This window comes from Carassius carassius, chromosome 17, assembly GCF_963082965.1.
Source record: "Carassius carassius chromosome 17, fCarCar2.1, whole genome shotgun sequence".
Taxonomy (NCBI): Eukaryota; Metazoa; Chordata; class Actinopteri; order Cypriniformes; family Cyprinidae; genus Carassius; species Carassius carassius.
This window is the reverse complement of record NC_081771.1, coordinates 14,030,601-14,052,033: the sequence shown is the minus strand read 5'-3', so window position 1 is coordinate 14,052,033 and position 21,433 is coordinate 14,030,601. Positions and strand designations below refer to the sequence as shown.

The following is a 21,433-nucleotide window of genomic DNA, read 5'->3' as shown; positions in this document are numbered from 1 at the left end:
TTTGAATGAGAAGGTGTGTCCAAACTTTTGGTCTGTACTGTATTTATACACACACACACACACACACGCACACACACACACACACACACACACACACACACACACTTACATTAATTAAATGTATATGAACAATATTCTGTTGGACATAACTTGATGTGTGTTGCCCTTTCTCTTCTTTTGTACTCCACAGAGAGAAGTCCATCAGGCAGTGCTTTTGGCAGCCAAGAAAACCTGCGCTGGAGAAAAGATATGACCCATTGGCGTCAGACCAGCGAAAAGATGGACAAGTATGATTTTATTAAATTTTTTAATTAATTGATTTATTTTTTATTCTTTAGTCCAGGAAAACCCTTGAAAACTGCCATATTTATGAAAAGGTACTTGAAAATTACTTGAATGTTTAAAAGGTATTATATATGAAATTGGTATTCATTTTTGTTTTCAATAAAAATATTTTCTCGCAAAAATAACCATGCATCGCGTCTGATATAAATACAGAGCCATTTCTCCTGGCTTTAAGCAGCAGACGAGATCTCGCGATATTACTCATGGAGGTGAAAAGCAGTCTTGCGATAGCAGTAAAAAGTTAATTTTGTGATAAAAAATTGATAGTGCTTGCATTATATTGCTCAGTCTTTAATTAAATGTGTTGTTTGTTTAGGGTTTAATTATGAACACGTATAAAGTCTGACGCGCTTTGTGTTCATGTACAAACTTGCAGCATCTATATTTCAGCCCCTCGGTCGACAAACTCTTCTTTTGCATATGCTGTTAGGCTGCTTAATGAACATCTGAGAAAACAGTGTGTGTTATCTCACTAAATTTATAACGTAAATCATTTATAGAACTATGAAAACACAGGAGAATACATCAACATATTTCTATTATGTGATTTGTTGTACATTGCTATTTGAAAATAAAAGTTCAAACACTCGCTCTGAGTTAGTATGTGGCCAAACATTAAAATTACATGGATTTAAACATTGTTGAATCACGCAGTAAAATTAAACATCACCAGGCTGTTGCTGCCCTCTGAAGGTATTTGTTGTAATGCTTGATATTATGTATAAAATTAGATGTATTAAAATACAATTACATTGTTTTGCTTTTTGTGATTTAAAAGACAAATATTTTGTTATTGAGCATTTCTTAAAAATAGTATTAAAATACTGTCTGGTTCTAGTAAACAAAGTATCTGTATTTTGTCTCATCTCGTGAGCTAAGTGTATTGTCACACCCCTAGTGTCTATGAGCGTGATGCAGCTCATAACTTTCCAAGTGTATGATGAAGCTTTTACTCTTCAGGTCAATCATATATTCATAAAAAAATCACTTTGAATAAGGAAAGCGATAACTTTGCCATAGTATTCTTTCAGGTTGCAACAGCCATTGCATGCTTTGCATGTGCTGCTCTTTATTTGTACCATTTTGTTTTATTAGTTTATTTATTAGAATTTGAAAGATATTAACGATATTTTGGTCTCTGATTTTAGTCCTTTAGTAGTGCTTAAAAAGTCCTAGTAAGAGTGGGGAAAAAAAAGAAAAGAAAAAAGTAATAATAATTATTAAATATAAATAATAAAATACTGTCTATTATAATAAATAATATATAATTATTTTAAATATATATATATATATATATATATATATAGTTTCTTTTTATTATTATTATTATCTGTGTGTTCTGTATGGTTAAATTATGATAACTGCTTGTTTTCCTCCCATAAAACGATTAATTTTATCCCGTTTTTAATAGTATGAACAGCCATTAACCATTTGACCTCAAATAACCCCTTTATTTGACCTTGTTCTTTCATGTACTGTGTGTTTAGGGGCCAGAGATCAGTCAGGTATTGTACAGCTGAAGTGTGTTTTGTTTTCAATGACGCCTGCTTTGCTTCAGATCTGAATTTAAAGCCCCTCTCCCTCTTGCTTTGGTTCTGCTCTTCTCTACTGGTGCTTGGATTGGTCTGGATGCAGTTATTACTGACCGCTGACCAGAATCTGATTTAGACCAATTTGTGTGCTTATTTGGGGAGAAGGATGCAGCTTGGATGATGTGATTCTGTTATAACCAGTTTGTTTATAACAAGAGTGCAACATGGCTCTTTAACCAGCCTCTCAGGTCCAAGATTTAGCAGCGAATGATTTAAACATTTAATGTAGTTACCCTAATACTTACTGTCAAGTTATACTGTATATTAGTATAAGTATATTGTATAGTTGTCATATTGCTCTCTTTAACTTGTTTTCCAAGAATATTCTGTATCTAATAATGATTTAATTTGGAGAATTAACATGGTGGCAGTTGTCCTTCATGAGTTCAGTGGTTCTCAACCTTTGTTCCTCCATGATCCTAATCCCAATACAATAAAAATAATCTAATAAAAATATAAAACCATCTATTTACTTATTAACATAGCATTTTGGTTGCTTGTGTTTTAATTAGCTTGTATGAAAAAAAAATGCCTGTATGAAACATTTAGTTTAAATATTTTGCTTATAGGTATTTGTTTTGATGAGATTTATTTCTGGTGTTTTTTTTTCTGCAAATAATTCCCTATGTTATGTGCTATAGTGAAAGCTGTTGTTTGCCATTTATTATTGGAGTAAAAATATCATACTTTAATTAATCCAATTTATTATGAAATGATTAAAGCATTTTGCTGCTATTTTTCTGTAGCCCCTTTGCTGCTGTGTAGTTGTGGCCCCTCAGTTGAGAACCACTGGTCTTAATTCATTCAGTTATATTGAAACATTTTGCTGATGTTTATTGTTTGATGCCATTGAATAACCTTCTGTAATCACTCCTCCCTTTTTCGAAAGGACAAGTGTCTGGCAGTGTGGGTGCTTCCGTACATTCAACTCTTTTTCGAACAAATCCTATTCAGTGGCCCAACCATAGGGAATTCATATTAACATGGGCGCTTTTCAAATGCCACTCTAGCTCCTGGAGCCCCTGTTTGCTAACTGATTTTCAGTATTAAATTGCATTTAAAGTAAAGCGGCAGAAAAAAGCATTTTATAGTTTACCTGTAGGGTCTAAATTGAATAAATTACTGTACTAAATGTTTAAGTTTAATTTAGCTTGTACAAAATATAGTGCCTTGATGAGTAAAGCCTAATCATGGATTGCACAAAGTATGCACACAGTGAACCTCCAGGTGCAGAGTTGCTGTTTAACAATAAAGCATTATGCTACATTTTCAAAAACCTTTTAACAACAGACCACCCTCTCTGCTTCTAACAATGATCAGCCAAGTCTGTGACAGGGCCATGGCTCTCTCCTTCCCTATAAAGGGTAATGATACAGTTGTTTGTGTGTGGCCTTTTTTGAATGAATCATGTACCATACAGGTTTAAGGGAATTCCGCTGCACAATGAAAGAAGTCAGGAGCCCTTCTTAGTTAGGTTTGTAAGCTCACTAGAATATGCTTGCACATCTAAAGTTCATGTGTATCGTTAAACCTCTTTGAAATGATTAAGCCTAACTCAAACCTATCAAGATCAGGTTATAGAACTTAATTTTTTAATATTTAGATTTTTTTCAATATTTAAATATTCAGTGCATTGAATATTTAATTATTATTTTATTTCATGTTTTTAAAGATTAAGTCTGTGTAAGTGAGAGTTCAAGTATTTATCTTAAAGATTAAAACTAAAATATATGTATAGATTTTTAAACATGTTTTTATAATATTTATTTATAGATTTTTAATTAAATATTTGGTTTTAATATTTAAATATGTATTATTATTATTATTATTACAAAAAAAAACCTGGTCTGTACTTTACAGATTAGTACTTATATTTATTTTTAAATGTTTAGTGCATTTATTATTATTAATAACAATAATAACAGTGTTAACATTAAGTCCATATAAGTAAAATTAAAGTCTGTAATAATATAGATTAGAGGTTTTTTTTTTTTTTTTTAAGGCTAGGACAAAAGCTTACTAAAGTATGCATTAGAATATTTGCTCTGTATGCAGAGGACACCCTTCTTCTGTATACACTCACTTTGAATGCTTGTGTGGAGATTGCTGTGGCATTCAAGGATCCGCTTGATGTTGTACCTGCCATATTGCACCACTCTAAACATTCATTACCTCATTGTTTGTCAGGACCAGGGCTGAGCTGGAGCATGAAGCAATTATTGATGGCAACTTGGCAACTGAAGCTAATCTTATCATATTGGATACACTAGAAATAATAGTTCAGGTAATGATCTCAACTACTATCAATAAATCTCAATATTTTAACACAGAAGACATTTATTATAACTGTGATGGTTCCTCTATGTGCCATGCAGACCGTGTCAGTGACGGAGTCCAAAGAAAGCATTCTGGGAGGGGTTCTGAAAGTCCTGCTACACAGCATGGCATGTAATCAAAGTGCCCTATATTTGCAACACTGCTTCGCTACACAGAGAGCACTCGTGTCAAAGGTGAGTGAACACTGATCAGGTCAAAGAGCAGAATTTTCTGTCGAGTTCGTATCAAACTAATTTAGCTCCAGCAGATCTATGAGATTTTGCTTGGTGATTGCTCTCTTTACATGGAATAGTGTATGATCTCTTGTGACCGTGTCTAAGTCATAATGTGCATTTAGTTTCCAGAGCTGCTTTTTGAGGAGGAGACCGAGCAGTGTGCTGACCTGTGTCTGCGGCTCCTGAGGAACTGTAGCAGTAGCATCAGCACCATCAGAGCCCACGCCAGCGCCTCCCTCTACCTCCTCATGAGACAGAACTTTGAGATTGGGAATGTGAGAAAGATTTAAACACACTCTGTCATAATCAGCATAATTAATAGTAGATTGTCTGTGCCCCTCAATTCTGTACCACATGTACAGATAAGCAAATATGCCATTTTTCATTTCATCTTCTATTACTGTATATTATTTAATACAGCACCATTCAACGGTGTACACTGATTTATATTATAATGCATTATAAAATATGCATTATAATAAAATGCATTATAATATAAGTGTGTTGCTTGATATTTTTTGAAAACCGTTTATGCAAGATTCTTTAATGATTATAATAAATAAAAGTTCAAAAGAGCAGCATTTACTTGAAATATTAATCTTTTGTAGTATTCTAAATGGTTGTACTGTCATCACTGCTGGGAAAAAAAAACTCCCTTCTAAACGTATGAACCCACATTTTTGAACAGTGGTGTAATTTATAAAATATGATGTATGAGTACATATATATTTATTATTTATAAATAGTTTACATGTAGCTATGTATATTAAATTAATTATTAGATATGTACAACCCGAATTCCGGAAAAGTTGGGACGTTTTTTAAATTTTAATAAAATGAAAACTAAAGGAATTTCAAATCACATGAGCCAATATTTTATTCACAATAGAACATAGATAACGTAGCAAATGTTTAAACTGAGAAATTTTACACTTTTATCCACTTAATTAGCTCATTTAAAATGTAATGCCTGCTACAGGTCTCAAAAAAGTTGGCACGGGGGCAACAAATGGCTAAAAAAGCAAGCAGTTTTGAAAAGATTCAGCTGGGAGAACATCTAGTGATTAATTAAGTTAATTGATATCAGGTCTGTAACATGATTAGCTATAAAAGCTTTGTCTTAGAGAAACAGAGTCTCTCAGAAGTAAAGATGGGCAGAGGCTCTCCAATCTGTGAAAGACTGCGTAAAAAAATTGTGGAAAACTTTAAAAACAATGTTCCTCAACGTCAAATTGCAAAGGCTTTGCAAATCTCATCATCTACAGTGCATAACATCATCAAAAGATTCAGAGAAACTGGAGAAATCTCTGTGCGTAAGGGACAAGGCCGGAGACCTTTATTGGATGCCCATGGTCTTCGGGCTCTCAGACGACACTGCATCACTCATCGGCATGATTGTGTCAATGACATTACTAAATGGGCCCAGGAATACTTTCAGAAACCACTGTCGGTAAACACAATCCGCCGTGCCATCAGCAGATGCCAACTAAAGCTCTATCATGCAAAAAGGAAGCCATATGTGAACATGGTCCAGAAGCGCCGTCGTGTCCTGTGGGCCAAGGCTCATTTAAAATGGACTATTTCAAAGTGGAATAGTGTTTTATGGTCAGACGAGTCCAAATTTGACATTCTTGTTGGAAATCACGGACGCCGTGTCCTCCGGGCTAAAGAGGAGGGAGACCTTCCAGCATGTTATCAGCGTTCAGTTCAAAAGCCAGCATCTCTGATGGTATGGGGGTGCATAAGTGCATACGGTATGGGCAGCTTGCATGTTTTGGAAGGCTCTGTGAATGCTGAAAGGTATATAAAGGTTTTAGAGCAACATATGCTTCCCTCCAAACAACGTCTATTTCAGGGAAGGCCTTGTTTATTTCAGCAGGACAATGCAAAACCACATACTGCAGCTATAACAACAGCATGCCTTCGTCGTAGAAGAGTCCGGGTGCTAACCTGGCCTGCCTGCAGTCCAGATCTTTCACCTATAGAGAACATTTGGCGCATCATTAAACGAAAAATACGTCAAAGACGACCACAAACTCTTCAGCAGCTGGAAATCTATATAAGGCAAGAATGGGACCAAATTCCAACAGCAAAACTCCAGCAACTCATAGCCTCAATGCCCAGACGTCTTCAAACTGTTTTGAAAAGAAAAGGAGATGCTACACCATGGTAAACATGCCCCGTCCCAACTATTTTGAGACCTGTAGCAGAAATCAAAATTGAAATGAGCTCATTTTGTGCATAAAATTGTAAACTTTCTCAGTTTAAACATTTGCTATGTTATCTATGTTCTATTGTGAATAAAATATTGGCTCATGTGATTTGAAAGTCTTTTAGTTTTCATGTTATTAAAATTTAAAAAACGTCCCAACTTTTCCGGAATTCGGGTTGTATAAACTACATTGTAATTATACCATATGTTTATTAATCATTTTTAAACACTATTTAGTCTCTGTTTATATGTGAAGAGCTTTATCAAATGTTTGTTTGTTTTCTTTCCTGCAGAACTTTGCACGAGTGAAAATGCAGGTGACCATGTCTCTTTCGTCTCTGGTGGGTACGTCCCAGAACTTCAATGAGGAGTTTCTGCGGCGTTCACTCAAGACCATCCTCACGTATGCAGAGGAGGACCTAGAGCTCAGAGAAACCACCTTTCCTGACCAGGTGAGGCACATAAACCTTTTCCACCCTCTATTTGCTCATTCCTGTCACAAAACACTGATTTGGACTTTGGTTTCAGGTTCAAGATCTGGTGTTTAACCTGCACATGATTCTTTCGGACACGGTAAAAATGAAGGAACATCAAGAAGATCCAGAGATGCTAATTGATCTGATGTACAGGTACTGTTTTTACTAGGGATGGGCGTTTTCCGCAAATATCACATTCGAATATTTGAGCTCACAAAAAACGAATATTCGTTTATTTAAATTAAGTTTAATGAGACAGACGTTATTTTTCAGCAACATTTATTGTTTCCGTCATTTTGAACAAGCTTACACACAATAAGCTTGAACATTAGGCTACACATCGTGTTTTGTAGCTGAAAACCTTTAACAATGCGTGCAAACAAACAAAAGTACAGATTAAAAGCAAAATAAAAAGTGAAAAAAAAAGTGAACAAAGAAAAAATGTAAAGCAGCAATTAGGCTATTGTAGAACGTAGCCTACACTTAACTTTGAAACTTTTAAACTGTCAGCAAATCTTTTTTGCTTTTTTTCTGTTGTTTTCCATGTTCTTGTTAAGAAATACGGGCATGTAAACATGATCGGGGGAAAGTCGGCTCCTTAGTCTGTTAACATTAAGGCCGGCCGGGGAGAAAACGCGCTCTGACGGCACAGACGTTGGCGGGACACACAAATAACGGTGTGCTAAGCGAATAAGTTTTGTGAAGCGCTTCGTGTTTTCGTTTCACCACTGAATGGGATCCTCATCTGGTGGAATACATGGCTCCAGCAAGAACTGTTCCCACTCGTCTCGGCTGGACTCTGTAATCATCGATGAAGAACTGGCTCAGCCTTCTCTGACGAGTGGGCATTGCATCCGCTTTATCGTTGATGATGGCGGCTGCATCCGCACCACTCGCATTAAGGAAAATGATCTGATAATGTTCAAAAAAGTTTTTTTTTCTTACTTCTCTCATGTTTTCATCGAGAAAACCTGAGATGTTTGTGCCGAGGGTCTAGGGCAGACGCGAGAAGAGGAGTTTTCACTGCATTCTCCAAGTTAGCGGTTTATTCATTGCTTGAGAGATGCCGCAACAACGTTCTTGAATTCGGTCACTTTCTGTGGGCCGTTCACATATCGTGTCTTTTGTGCGCTCAAGTTCGTTATTTCCAATGTAGGCGGGAGGTATGTGCGCTCATAATGGAAGCGACGCGGTTGCGATGCGCACGTGGTGCGACGCGCCCGTTTTTCCAGGCGTGTCCGCAAAGCATTGAGTTAAAAACATCTCAACTTTTCAGAATGCCGCAAGTGCACCGCAGGTCATGTGACAAGAACTAAACATTCAGCTTCATTCTTTCCCGTAACAACGTTGAAAGCTCAGCCAAGATGAAAGAACAGCTGATCATAAATTTAGTAGCAGAGCTACTGCAAGCGATTTTTTTGTGCTGCAAATCCATTTATCCTTTGCTGAAATTTCCGCGTCATCATGGAGAGAGCCCGTCACTGTTGCTTAGCAACGGCAGACGCCTCAGGAGCGCTTCTGCCCAAGCGCTTTGGAGAAGAATATGTGAACGGCCCCTTATTCATTCATAAATTATTTTTTGCTTGCATACATCTTCAAATATGCCGTGGAGAATCACAGAAAGTGACCAAATTAGGTTTTATTGTGAACTTTTGGTTTTTTTTTTTGCAAAATTCGAATATCATTTTTATTTATCGAATAATTAGAGCAGAACGAATATTCGAATGTTCGACCATCCGTGCACACCCCTAGTTTTTACATTGCAAAATGGATCACATCTCATTAAGGAAATATATTGTGTTTTCCACAAAAATATTAAGCAGCACAACTTGTTTTCAACATTGATAATAATGAATAGACATGTTTCTTGTGCACCTAATTACCATATTAAAATGATCATGTGAAAGCTGGATTAATGGAGAAAATTCAGCTTCACGTGAACACATTTTATTTGAACATATTAAATAGAAAACTGTTATTTCAAAATAGTAATAATATTCCACAATATTGCTATTTTTACTGGATATTTTACTGGATCGACAAATGTGTCATTTCTGTTATGTAGGATTGCTAAGGGCTACCAGACATCCCCAGATCTACGACTGACCTGGTTGCAAAATATGGCCGGGAAGCACTCGGAGAGGAATAATCATGCAGAGGCAGCTCAATGCTTGGTACACAGCGCCGCCCTGGTGGCCGAGTACCTCAGCATGCTGGAGGACCGCAAGTACCTGCCTGTGGGCTGTGTCACCTTTCAGGTTCCTGCCGCACACAGATAACTTGTCGGTTGTTTATGTTTTAATTATAATATATTCATGATATCTTTCTCACTACAGAACATTTCCTCTAATGTGCTGGAAGAATCTGCTGTGTCAGATGACGTGGTGTCACCAGACGAGGAGGGCATCTGCTCTGGGAAGTACTTCACTGAGACAGGCTTAGTTGGGTTGCTGGAACAGGCTGCAGCCTCCTTTTCTGTGGTGCGTTATTTACTATGTGGTTTAAAAGACCTCTACTTTATTACTATTGTAGCCCCTTTCACACTGCGATTCTGGCAAATACACGGGTAAAGTGTTCCAGCAATTGTTCCCGGGTCGCTAGATTATTGCACTTTCACACTGTCAGTGATTACCCGGAATATGTGCATGCGTTCACACACAACCCGTAAAGGTCCCGTAATGACATGTGACATCAGGGCGTGACGTGTAATGTACGAGTCGAAAACGTTAGGCACGTTATACTTTCACTGAAGCAAGCGAACGATCTCGGCGTCAGCGCGGAAAGTGAGTAACTAACTGATCTCTGCTTCATTACAGTTTGCACATATTTTTTCGTTGCGAATGTTGATCTTCCTTCAAAACAGCCGGTAAAAGAGTCGCGCGATAACGTGCGTCATCACTATGACACGAAATTAGATCTGGCTTTTGTTCACACAGCGCTCGCCCCGGGACTGAACCCGGCAATGTTACTAGATCCCCTTCACACAGAAGGCGACCCGGCAATGTTCCGGCAATTTGCCGGGTCCGACGTGCAGTGTGAAAGGGGCTTATGACATGGCTGCATTCTGTTCGTCTTAAAGGAATAGTTTGGCCAACTTCAGGCTGTCCAAGATGTGGATGAGTTTGTTTCTTCGTCGCAACAGATTTGAAGAAATTTAGCATCACTTGCTCACCAATAGATCCTCTGCAGAGAATAGGTGCCGTCAGAATGAGAGTTCAAACAGCTGATAAAAAAATGTCAAAATAATCCATGAGTTATCGACATGATCGTCAATTAATCTTGTGAAGTGAAAATCTGAGGATCCATTGGTGAGCAAATGATTCTAAATTTCTCCAAATTTGCTCCAATTAAGAAACAAACTCCTCTACATCTTGGAGGGGGAGTAACTTTTAAGCACTGAATGGGTGAACTATTCATTCAATTTATTTGATTGCTATGTATAATAATATTTAGCTTGTTATAACAGCTTGTTAAGCTGTATTACATCAAATTGTTTTATACCGGTCATGAACCATTCTTCTCGTTATTTGTCTCCAGGCTGGTATGTACGAAGCAGTGAACGAAGTCTACAAGGTACTCATCCCTATTCACGAGGCCAACAGGGATGCCAAGAAATTAGCCACTATTCATGGTAAACTTCAGGAAGCCTTTGGCAAAATTGTACACCAGGTAAATGCTTATTTTAAAGGTCTAGTTATTTATATTTTGTATCCTAAAATAAATGCTCTGTTTAGCCTCTTCATGCTGCATAACACAGCAGGACTTAGTATTACTGCCCTAGTAGGACAAAGCAACTAGCTGCCAGAAGTCTAACTTGGCAACATTTTGCTTGTGTATACACACTGACGTGATTCATGTGACACAGAAAAGAGTCTTTGCATCATCAAGACTGCATGACTATGTTTATCTCTCTTCCATCAGAGTGAGGTGCTGTGGATGTGAGCTTTATTAGGGAGATTTCCTTGGTGTTCTGAAAAGTATTATTCATACTGAGAATTATAACTGTAACGATAGCTATATTAGAGTCTACACCGACACACAGTCTGTTTATAATAATTGTGTGCTTAAATGCTCAAGTTCTTTACAGTCTGATGCATTCTGATTGCATTTTACTATAGAAATGCAAGTATCATTTAATTAACATTTTATCATTCATCAGCTGGAAAACAAGCCAAAAATTGTTATGAAAGTGATTCCAACAATATTGATCCTCTGTCACGTTATTATTTTAGTTGTGGTGTAGACTCCAGTATTCTATTTGGATTAGAATGATTATTAAAACTTTATACTTATAGTCTTTGGTGTACTTATAGCCTTATATCTTGCTCATGCGTAGCATAAGAGCAACTAGATTTGCAGCATTAATGTTATTGATATTATTGAGTCCTGAAATTGAGTGACCGGTTGAGGAGAAGCAGCCAGAGTTGATATTTACATACGTTGAAAGAGGTGAGCAGGATAGGGTGACCCTTTTAACCTGGGCTAGAAAGTAACCACAATGCAACAAACACCTTAGCATCTGTATACAAACTTCTTGGCAACAACCCAGATCACCGTAGCATCATACAACAAGCAAACACATGTCATGTGTTTTCTTTCCAAATTGTAATATATAGCTATTTTATATTATTGCATGGAGATTATATAGGGATGAGGAGTCTTGCATGGAGAGTACAGTCTAACAGATACACTAGAGTTCAAAAGTTTGGAGTCGGGAAGATTTATTTATTTTTATTTTATTTATTTTTTGAAGTCTCTAATGTTCATATATATGTTAGTGCTGTCAAACATTTAATCACGATTAACTGCATACAAAATAAAAGTTTTTATTTGCATAATATATGTGTGTTCTGTGTATATTTATGTATATATTATATATTTATATTATGTAATAATATAAATACACACACATACAGTATGTATTGTGGAAATATTTACATGTCTATATTTGTATCATTTATATTAAAAATATTTAATATATAAACAACATATTTTTCTGAAATATGCATGCATGTGTGTGTGTGTGTATTTATATATATATATATATATATATATATATATATACACACACACACACACACATGATAAATATATACAGAACACATACATATATTATTTAAACAATTTTTTTTATTTTGGATGCAATTTAATCGTTTGACAGCACTATATATATATATACTAACACACACACACACACACACACATATATATATATATATAGTATTTATTTATTTTCCAGAAATCTAACAGAAAAAATATAAATAAAAAATTCATCAATTTAATTAAAAAAAAATCTTACTGCCCCCAAACTTTTGAAAAGTAGTTTATGGGTTTTCAGAAACAAGTGTTTCCCATAGTGCTTTGCAGTCAGTAAAGGGGTGATTGTGACCTGTGTATGTTGATTTGTGCTGTATTCTCTCTGTTATACAGAGCACAGGCTGGGAGGTAGGTGCTAAACTTCCTGGTTAATGCTTGGCCCATACGTGCAAGATGTGGGCATTTATCATGACTCTCTTTGCTGTGAATTTGACCCATTAACCTTTTTATGGACGTTTTTGTTTTTTCGTCCATCCCTCCATCTCTCTTTCCGTGGGACTGCTGTCAGTGGTGTGTGGGCAGCAGCGTCCCTCTTCTTCTTCTCATCTTCCTCTCTCTCCCTTCTCTTTCTTGAGGAAAAACAATGTTAACATTGTCATTTTTGACAGGCCATGCATGGGAGCCACTGTGACACTAATGACAGATTTATTCATGAATGCGTCATTTCACTCCCTCATCTGTATCTCTCACTCTGTCTCATCAGTACTGCCATCTTTGTCTTCTTATCATGTCTCAAAAGCACAGGGTTCGATTTATGTGAGACATGTCAATAACCTTGAAGGACTGGTTTGCCCAAAAATGAAAGTCTAAACATATTTTACTCACCCTCATGTCGTTCCAAATGTGTTGAGACTTTTATCTTTGTTCTATGGAACATATAAGAAAATACTTTAAATATGTATGACTGGATCACGGAGTCCGTTTAGCTTGAAAAATGAATGAGTCAGATTCGTAAACAAGTCATGGACATATTGTGAACTAGATCAAATCATTGCAAAGATCAGCCTCAAAATAACAGTTTGACACTTAACACTTGTATTTAATTTTGTTTTGTTTTGTTTTTTGACAGCAACAGTCCTCATTTATTTTCATTATAGAGTGCAACAGTCTTTTGGGTTCTGGAAGTACAGTCCCAGTGATTTTCTCCATAGGATAATTGATTTTTAATGATAACTTACTGTGAGTTCATAGGTTGCTAATGGATGGCATATGCCTGTTAAAGTCATTAGTTCACACTATTTATAAAAAAATAAAAAACACAAAGCAGTGCGAATGACAAAAGAGTCAGCCCTCCCTATGCTCTTGAAATAATTACATATACTGTGTATATATGTGCATATTTTCCAATAAATTTTATCTATAATTAACAACTTTAAATGAATGAATTTATATTTCTCCATTTTTCATTTGGTTGTCATTTGCAGTCCTTCTTGGGATTATAGTTAACTTGTATTTTTGTCGGTTTGTCCAAATTTTAATTTTTACTTCAAATTAAAATGTGAAATTTTCACCTAGCAGCTGGTAATCACTATTAAATCACTATGGGGAAAAAAATGTGAAAATACTTCCGGAACCAACGTTGCTGAAAAAGTAAAGTACTATTGGGCTTTATCTTAAAAAACAAAACAAAAACTAGGATAGTCTTCAAATATAATTTTTGGTGTTCCATTGAAGAAAGAACATCGTACAGGTTTGGAATAACATGAGTGTGAGTTACCATTGACAGAATTATTAATTATGGTATTTATTTAAAAAATCAGCTGATGATTGAATAAGGGCTAGATGTTTTTTGGAGACTATGAAGATTTATTTATTTATTTGGTAAATTATGCTCTCTTTTTTTTCTCCTCTAAAGGGATATCCTGGTGAGCATCGTTTCAAAACATTTACATTCAAATTGATGTCCAACTGACCTTGTCTTTATATGAGTTTTATTTCATTGAAAACTAAATCGACCCCTGAGTTCTCATATACACCAATTTGTTTGTACACTAGTTTTAATCTCACTTTGATTTATTGCATGGCAATGACTCAACAAAACCTTCATATTTGACACTTATTTCAGCATTACACCTCTCTCAACTGTCTGTTTAATAAAAACCCTTAATGCACTTTTCTGTGCCTGCTTCTTCTTCATTGCATGCATTTGTTTTATTTTTTGTCTTTTTGTGTTTTTTTTAAGTATTGATTCATGGTAGTATTGCTGTTTGTTTGTTTTCTTTGTACGTGTTTTGTTAGTCTTTCAAATAGTTTCTTGGTTTCCTGATTAAAATGTTCTGTTCTCTCCTTTTTTATTTCCCTGGTTGCTGACCCCTCCTCTTCCCACTTTAATTATTGTGTCTTGTGGTAAGTTCATAGTCCGAGGGTTTATTTCCATAACATTTATGACAGGAAAAAAAACAAAACAAAATAAAAAAATGTTCGTAATGAAACGGAGAGGGGCTGAACCATCTCAGACACCTGGTATCCAGGCCCACACAATCTGAACTCGGCAGAAAACTCGACACATTTCCACAGGACTGGAATGTCCATCATTCACACAGTTTTATGCATCTTTTATTCCTTACTATTTATTTATACAATGTTTTATACAACTCTAATGCTCTATTTAACCACATCATCTCTGGGGACCCACCGGTGGGTCCAATATTGCATATGCCTAATTCTCAAAAAATCAAAATAACAGCTCAAGTGGTTAACTAGTTTTTCATTTAGGCTCATTGATAATTTGTTTACACCCATTTTGAACAGCTATATATCTATATATATATATATATATATATATATATTATACACACACACATATATATATATATATATATATATATATATATATTATACACACATATATATATTTATATTATACACATATATATATTATACACACATATATATATATATATATTATACACATATACATTATATATATTATATACACACACACACACACACATATACACACACACACACACATATATACTTAATGTGTTACTTCACTTATGATAGAGGTGATATATGGAAAATATTTAATCTCTTGTTAGACATTGTTCGGATTATTAAAATTTACATTTGGGCTGTATGGTTGGTCTGCTTTGGTTCAGCCTTTATCTGCATCTGATTAATACTTCACTTCCTGTGCACTCAGACATGTTCCCGGTTCTGCACATATATACCCACCACTCATTTTCCTTACTGTGCTTCTATGGCCTACCCTGTTACTCCAGCGCATACTAATTCTATCTGACATTCTATTTCTATTGACATAAGTGTTTCAGTTTACCATTCTGTATTAGGCTTCAGCAGCACGTTTACTTTCTCATGAGGAGCTTGCTACTTATGTTCAGTTCTTTGTCTCTTATTTGGAGTACAGTTGTTGACTTACTCTTTAAGGACATCAGGTTATCTTGTCTTCTTCCTGTTATGTCCTCCTGTGCTAATATGGTTTACAGAGAAAGTTCCCACTTTTCTCAGAACCGCTTCTTGCACCACTGTCCACAAGCTTGGCTCAAACTCAAACTATATTCAGTTATTGTGTCTTATGTGGAGATGCTCAATTTCTTTTTCTTCTTTTTTTATTTTTAATGGCTAATAACAATTCTAATATACCATTATAAAAAAGTTATGGTTTTGAAATCAGCTCAGCAAGCCTGTATTTAATCCATCAAAAATACAGTAAAAAAAAAAAATATATATATATATATATTTTGATATTACATTTTAAGATGACCATTTTCTATTTTAATGGGGTCATTACATGGATTTTTTTTTTATTTTTTTTATTTTAATGTCCCTAAAGGTTTACTTATAATGTTAATAAAAAAAGTGTTCATAAATAATAGTTAATAAATAAATATGTGGGAAAATTATTATTTTAAACCCTCATTCTGACCCTCTCTCTAAAATGACCTGTTTTTAGAAGTGGGTCCTTTAAGGCTGGTCTGGAGTCAGGCACTGTTATGATTGGCTAAAGTCATTGCATAAGAAATGGTATCAACACCCCCTCGCTATTGCATGTAAAAAAAAAATAAAAATAAAAAAGTCGACTTCCAGATTTCAAGACAAAGCATAATGAAATAATTTACTTATGGTTTGAGTTGCAGTCTGATCTAGTTCCGCTTCATCTTTCAATTTTTGGCAAGTTGTGGCCTAGTGGTTAGAGAGTATGACTCCTAACCCTAGGGTTGTAGGTTTGAGTCTCGGCCCGGCAATACCACGACTTAGGTGCCCTTGAGCAAGGCACTGAACCCCCAACTTCTCCCCGGGCGCCACAGCATAAATGGCTGCCCACTGCTCCGGGTGCGTGTTCACTGCTGTGTGTGTATGTTCACTGCTGTGTGTGTGCACTTTGGATGGGTTAAATGCAGAGCATGAATTCTGAGTATGGGTCACCATACTTGGCTGTATGTTACGTCACATTCAACAAATGTTTATTTGTGAACTCTCCATCACACTGTGCCTCATTTACAAAATAAAATCATCAGACAAGACCCCGGGATGCCATTAAAAATAAACTATACAATTGTTTCTACGCTATGATCCTTGTGATATCCGTACAAAGATGCAAATAAAACCAAGTTTAAACCAAATGCGTTAAAACTAACATTCACTCCATTTGTCCTACTGATGACAGACTTAAACACATGGAACATGTCAGAAAGCAAAAAGCGCAGATGTATACTGTGTATATCCATGTATATCCAGTGTAGACGATTTCGGCAGTGATTGTAATTTTTTATTTGCTTTTGACGCAACGTGACCCTCACATTCAGCGTGATCAAGAGTCAAGCCATTAAGCGACCGAACGCCAGTAGTCAGGGCATATGAAGAGAAGATGACTATTCATCAACGCCTCGCTCTGGAGGCAGTGTTGCAAATGTTTGTGTCGGGTGACAAGCCATTTTTTCGAGGTTGATTAAATAAATGTTTATAATACACTTCTTTGTTTATAATAAGAAGGATGTTTTAAGCTATGAAAATTGCAGGATGTTTATGCCAAACCTCTTATATGCCAAAGATCAAGACAAATTTGATTTCTCATGTCATGACCCCTTTAAAATATTTTAAAATATACCATATTTTTCGGACTATAAGTTGCACCTTATAGTCGCATTTATTTAGAACCAAGAACCAAGAGAAAACATTACCGTCTCTAGCCACGAGAGGGCGCTCTATGTCTTCAGTGTAGACTACAGGAGCACTGAGCAGCATAGAGCGCCCTCTCGCGGCTGGAGACGCATTTTCTATTGGTTCATTTCTCTTGGTTCATGTCAAATTCATTTTGATAAATAAGTCGCACCTGACTATAAGTCGCAGGACCAGCCAAACTATGAAAAAAAGTGCGACTTATAGTCCGGAAAATACAGTACTTTACTTTCAACAGCCATCAGCCCAGTCTTCAGTGTCACATGGTCTTTCAAAAATAATTTTAATATGCTGATTTGCTGCTCAAGAAACATTTCTTATCAGTATCAAATCAATGTTGAAAACAGTTAAGATGCTTAATGTTTGTGGAATTTTTTTTTACAAGGACAACATTTGTTATTAATTTCTTAAGTATTTATTTTAAAGAAAAACTTGCTGATCCCAGACTTTTGAATGGTAGTGTAACATCAAGAAACTATATAGAAATTTGGAATAATAATATGTGATAATCAAAGAAATCAATGTTTTTGGTCCTTCTTTTTAGAGGTTGTGTCAAATATCCTCAAATGGTAGATGTAAGTACTATAATTGCATCACTATTGCCAGCATTGAATGCAGGTTATGTAAACATGTACCAGACAATGTTTACATCAACTTGCTGCCATTAGAAAATATTGTGTTTGCCTCATTGCACTTTACCTTTCTTTATGAGTAACCCATGACATATGTCAAATGAATACCAACAGGATTTATGTTACCATGTTATCTGGTGTTTTTAAATGGCAGCTTTAATTAACAGCACATTAGTAATTAACACATTTGTTTGTTTCAGAATGGAAAGCGAATGTTTGGCACCTATTTCAGAGTTGGATTTTATGGTTCTAAATTTGGTGACCTGGATGAGCAGGAGTTTGTCTACAAAGAGCCAGCCATCACCAAGCTGGCAGAAATCTCACATAGGCTTGAGGTACAAAACAATTAGCATTTTCTGTTTCACGTTTTTTAGATAAGCAATTTAGAATTTTTTTTTTTTTGTAGTACACATACTTAACCTCTCTTAATTTGTTAATTTTGTCTTAATTCCAGAGTTTCTATGGTGAAAGGTTTGGCGAGGAACAAGTGGAAGTTATTAAAGATTCCAACCCAGTTGACAAATGTAAATTGGACCCAAACAAGGTGTGTTGAAATACCAGATTATGGTGTTATACTTGTGCTCCATTTTAAAAACAATAAACGACCATACTTTGCATTGAGAATAAAATCACTTTCCAATACAGGCCTTCATTCAGATCACATACGTTGAACCATATTTTGACACTTATGAAATGAAGGACCGCATCACGTACTTCGATAAGAACTACAACCTGCGCCGCTTCGTCTACTGCACGCCATTTACACTCGATGGAAGAGCTCACGGTGACCTGCACGAACAGTTTAAACGGAAGACCATTCTTACTACCTCCCACGCTTTCCCCTACATCAAGACCCGCATCAACATCATCCATAAAGAGGAGGTAACTCACATACATGCTTTTATATATATTCTTATATATATATATATCTTATATAGTTTTTCCATGCTAGATGAAAATAACATGAAATGTATCAAGATCATTTAAATAGCTAATGGAATATGAAGGTGTGTTGCAAATTGCGTACTTACGCACTATACTATGATGTTTTGTAGTATAAATAGTGCCAATAGTGTGTTCACACCAGGGCCGGCCCTGACCAATTTGCTGCCCTAGGCAAGATTTTACCTGGCGCCCCATGCATCACAGCCCATTTCACCCTGTCATTGTGTTCATGATTTAGCATATATATATATATATATATATATACACACACACACACACATTACAGCAGAACTGTTTCCAACACTCATAAATCATCATATTAGAATGATTTCTAAAGGATCATGTGATAGACCGGATGTCACATGTGACACTGAAGAATGGAGTAATGATGCTGAAAATTCAGCTTTGAATCACAGAAATAAATGATAATTTAAAGTATAATAAATTGAAAACAAATTATTTTAAATTGTAATAATATATCACAATATAAAAAAATTTCTCTATTTTTGATCAAATAAATGCAGGCTTGATGAGCAGAAGATACTTCTTTCAAAAACATTAAAAATAGTAATGTTTCCAAACTTTTGGCCTGTACTGTATCCCCCCAAAACTGCACAACTGTAGAGTAAAACATTTATAAAAAAGTGATAATAAAAAATGCGTCTTAAAACTGACATGATTGTACAAAATCACAGTCTGGGGACTCAGAACTCAGAACAACTGCTAACATTAAGGCCCTGTCCACAAGGACACGGGTATTTTTATAACAGTGACTTTTTTTAGGCGGTTCGGCCTTTCGTCCACACGAAAACGCAGTTTCAGGGCACCGAAACCGAACATTTTTGAAAACTACGGCCAGGGTGAGCATTTTCAGAAACGCTGGTAGCAGTGTTGTCGTGTGGACAGTAAAACCGGGGTTTTTGCCTTGCGACGTCAGAGTGTGCGCCGTTATCCGCTGTGTTTGACGTCAGATTGTGCGCTGCTTACTGCTTCTGATTGGCCAAGGTGACTTTACAATTCGGGTTATATCGCCGCCTGCTGTTGTGGCATGCTCTTGACAGCGCTTGATAGCACATTTTTGCGTTTTCATGTGGACGGGATTTTTTTTTTTAAACGCAGGAGGAAAAACTCCGGTTATAAAAATACCCATGTCCGTGTGGACTAGGCCTAAGTTTAAGGTAAAAATAACTGCCATGAAATTATAGTATCTTACTCCTATGCAATAAATTGTTCATTCACTACATCTCTTTACCTCTGTCTTTATCCTCTTCTCTTCTTTTTGGCACTGTATCTATCGCAGACTATGCTCATTTATAATGTGTCATGTAAATTTGGCCTTCCGTCACAATCAGGAAACTTTCACCGTGTCTAGAACTGGCGCGAGCTGCCAGGCCCGTTTCTACGAGCTGTGTGTTAACAAAAGCAGTGCTGTCTACATTGGATGCGGCGTCTGGGCACGCTACACAACAAATTACCAACAACTGATCGTGCGCGCTCTGTTTCTGACGCACTTCAAGCACTCGATGGGCGGGGGAAGATTGAAGAGCCGGACTTTTTTTTTTTTACTTTGTTTGGTAGTATTTCGAATCAATGGTTTTTAAATATGTAAAAAAAAATTCACTTGTTCACTCATTCTGGCGCCCCTATGGATGAGTGGCGCCCTTAGCATTTGCCTATACTGCCTATGCCACGGGCCGGCCCTGGTTCACACTGAAAATTCCAAAAAAGAAAAAGTGCACTTTAAACATTTGGATGATGCACTTAAAAAAAACGAAGTGTGGAATGTTGGACACTTCATGAACTTTTAATTCTGTAATGAAGGGCGAGGGACTATCAGACTCCGATTATGAATAACAAAATATTATAAAATTATTGATAAAAGTTTTCTGTTTGTAGTAATTTTGTGTGCTTTTGTCGTTTTTATTTTATTTAGATTTTATATTTCTATTTAGCTTTATTTTTTATTTCAATTTTAGTAATTAGTCATTTAGCTCATATAAATCTATAATATATCAATACTTGTATATTACAATATATATATATATATATATGATTTGACTTCAATTTCCGGTTAACAAAAATATGTATTAATAGTTTTGGTTTTATTTAACAATAACACTGATAACACAAATACACATGCCACGGTGTTTTCTTAAGGTTAAGGAATCATATGAATATATTACTATTTGCCTTTCAGATAATTTCCATGCCTATTGAAGTAGCCATTGAGGACATGCAGAAGAAGACACAGGAGCTGGCTTTTGCCACTCATCAAGACCCATCTGATGCCAAAATGTTACAGATGGTTCTTCAGGGGTCTGTTGGCACCACTGTTAACCAGGTGACTAGTTGAGCCTATTCACTTAATAATACAGTGGGGTCCCCTGCTGAAGTCTGTAATTTTTATGGTAGGTTTATTTTAACGGATGAATAAATATAA

General features: G+C 35.9%; 1 protein-coding gene across 23 annotated transcripts in view; it reads left to right on the top strand.

Annotated features, from left to right (window-relative positions):
- Positions 1 to 21,433, top strand: part of LOC132161155 (dedicator of cytokinesis protein 7-like) — a 58,500-nt gene that overhangs the window by 35,160 nt on the left and 1,907 nt on the right. For 10 of the 23 annotated variants that reach the window (XM_059570995.1, XM_059570991.1, XM_059570979.1 and 7 more), the window contains 16 exons: positions 191 to 287; positions 1,833 to 1,850; positions 3,358 to 3,411; positions 4,125 to 4,221; positions 4,313 to 4,447; positions 4,612 to 4,764; positions 6,995 to 7,153; positions 7,230 to 7,330; positions 9,243 to 9,435; positions 9,514 to 9,657; positions 10,715 to 10,846; positions 12,608 to 12,622; positions 18,258 to 18,383; positions 18,503 to 18,592; positions 18,694 to 18,930; positions 21,191 to 21,334. In XM_059570995.1, coding sequence (XP_059426978.1) covers positions 191 to 287; positions 1,833 to 1,850; positions 3,358 to 3,411; positions 4,125 to 4,221; positions 4,313 to 4,447; positions 4,612 to 4,764; positions 6,995 to 7,153; positions 7,230 to 7,330; positions 9,243 to 9,435; positions 9,514 to 9,657; positions 10,715 to 10,846; positions 12,608 to 12,622; positions 18,258 to 18,383; positions 18,503 to 18,592; positions 18,694 to 18,930; positions 21,191 to 21,334 — 1,895 coding nt within the window. Of the gene's footprint in view, positions 1 to 190; positions 288 to 1,832; positions 1,851 to 3,357; positions 3,412 to 4,124; positions 4,222 to 4,312; positions 4,448 to 4,611; positions 4,765 to 6,994; positions 7,154 to 7,229; positions 7,331 to 9,242; positions 9,436 to 9,513; positions 9,658 to 10,714; positions 10,958 to 11,100; positions 11,661 to 12,607; positions 12,623 to 18,248; positions 18,384 to 18,502; positions 18,593 to 18,693; positions 18,931 to 21,190; positions 21,335 to 21,433 lie in introns of those variants that run through there. The other 13 variants (XM_059570999.1, XM_059570996.1, XM_059570990.1 and 10 more) reach the window with 4 other exon arrangements.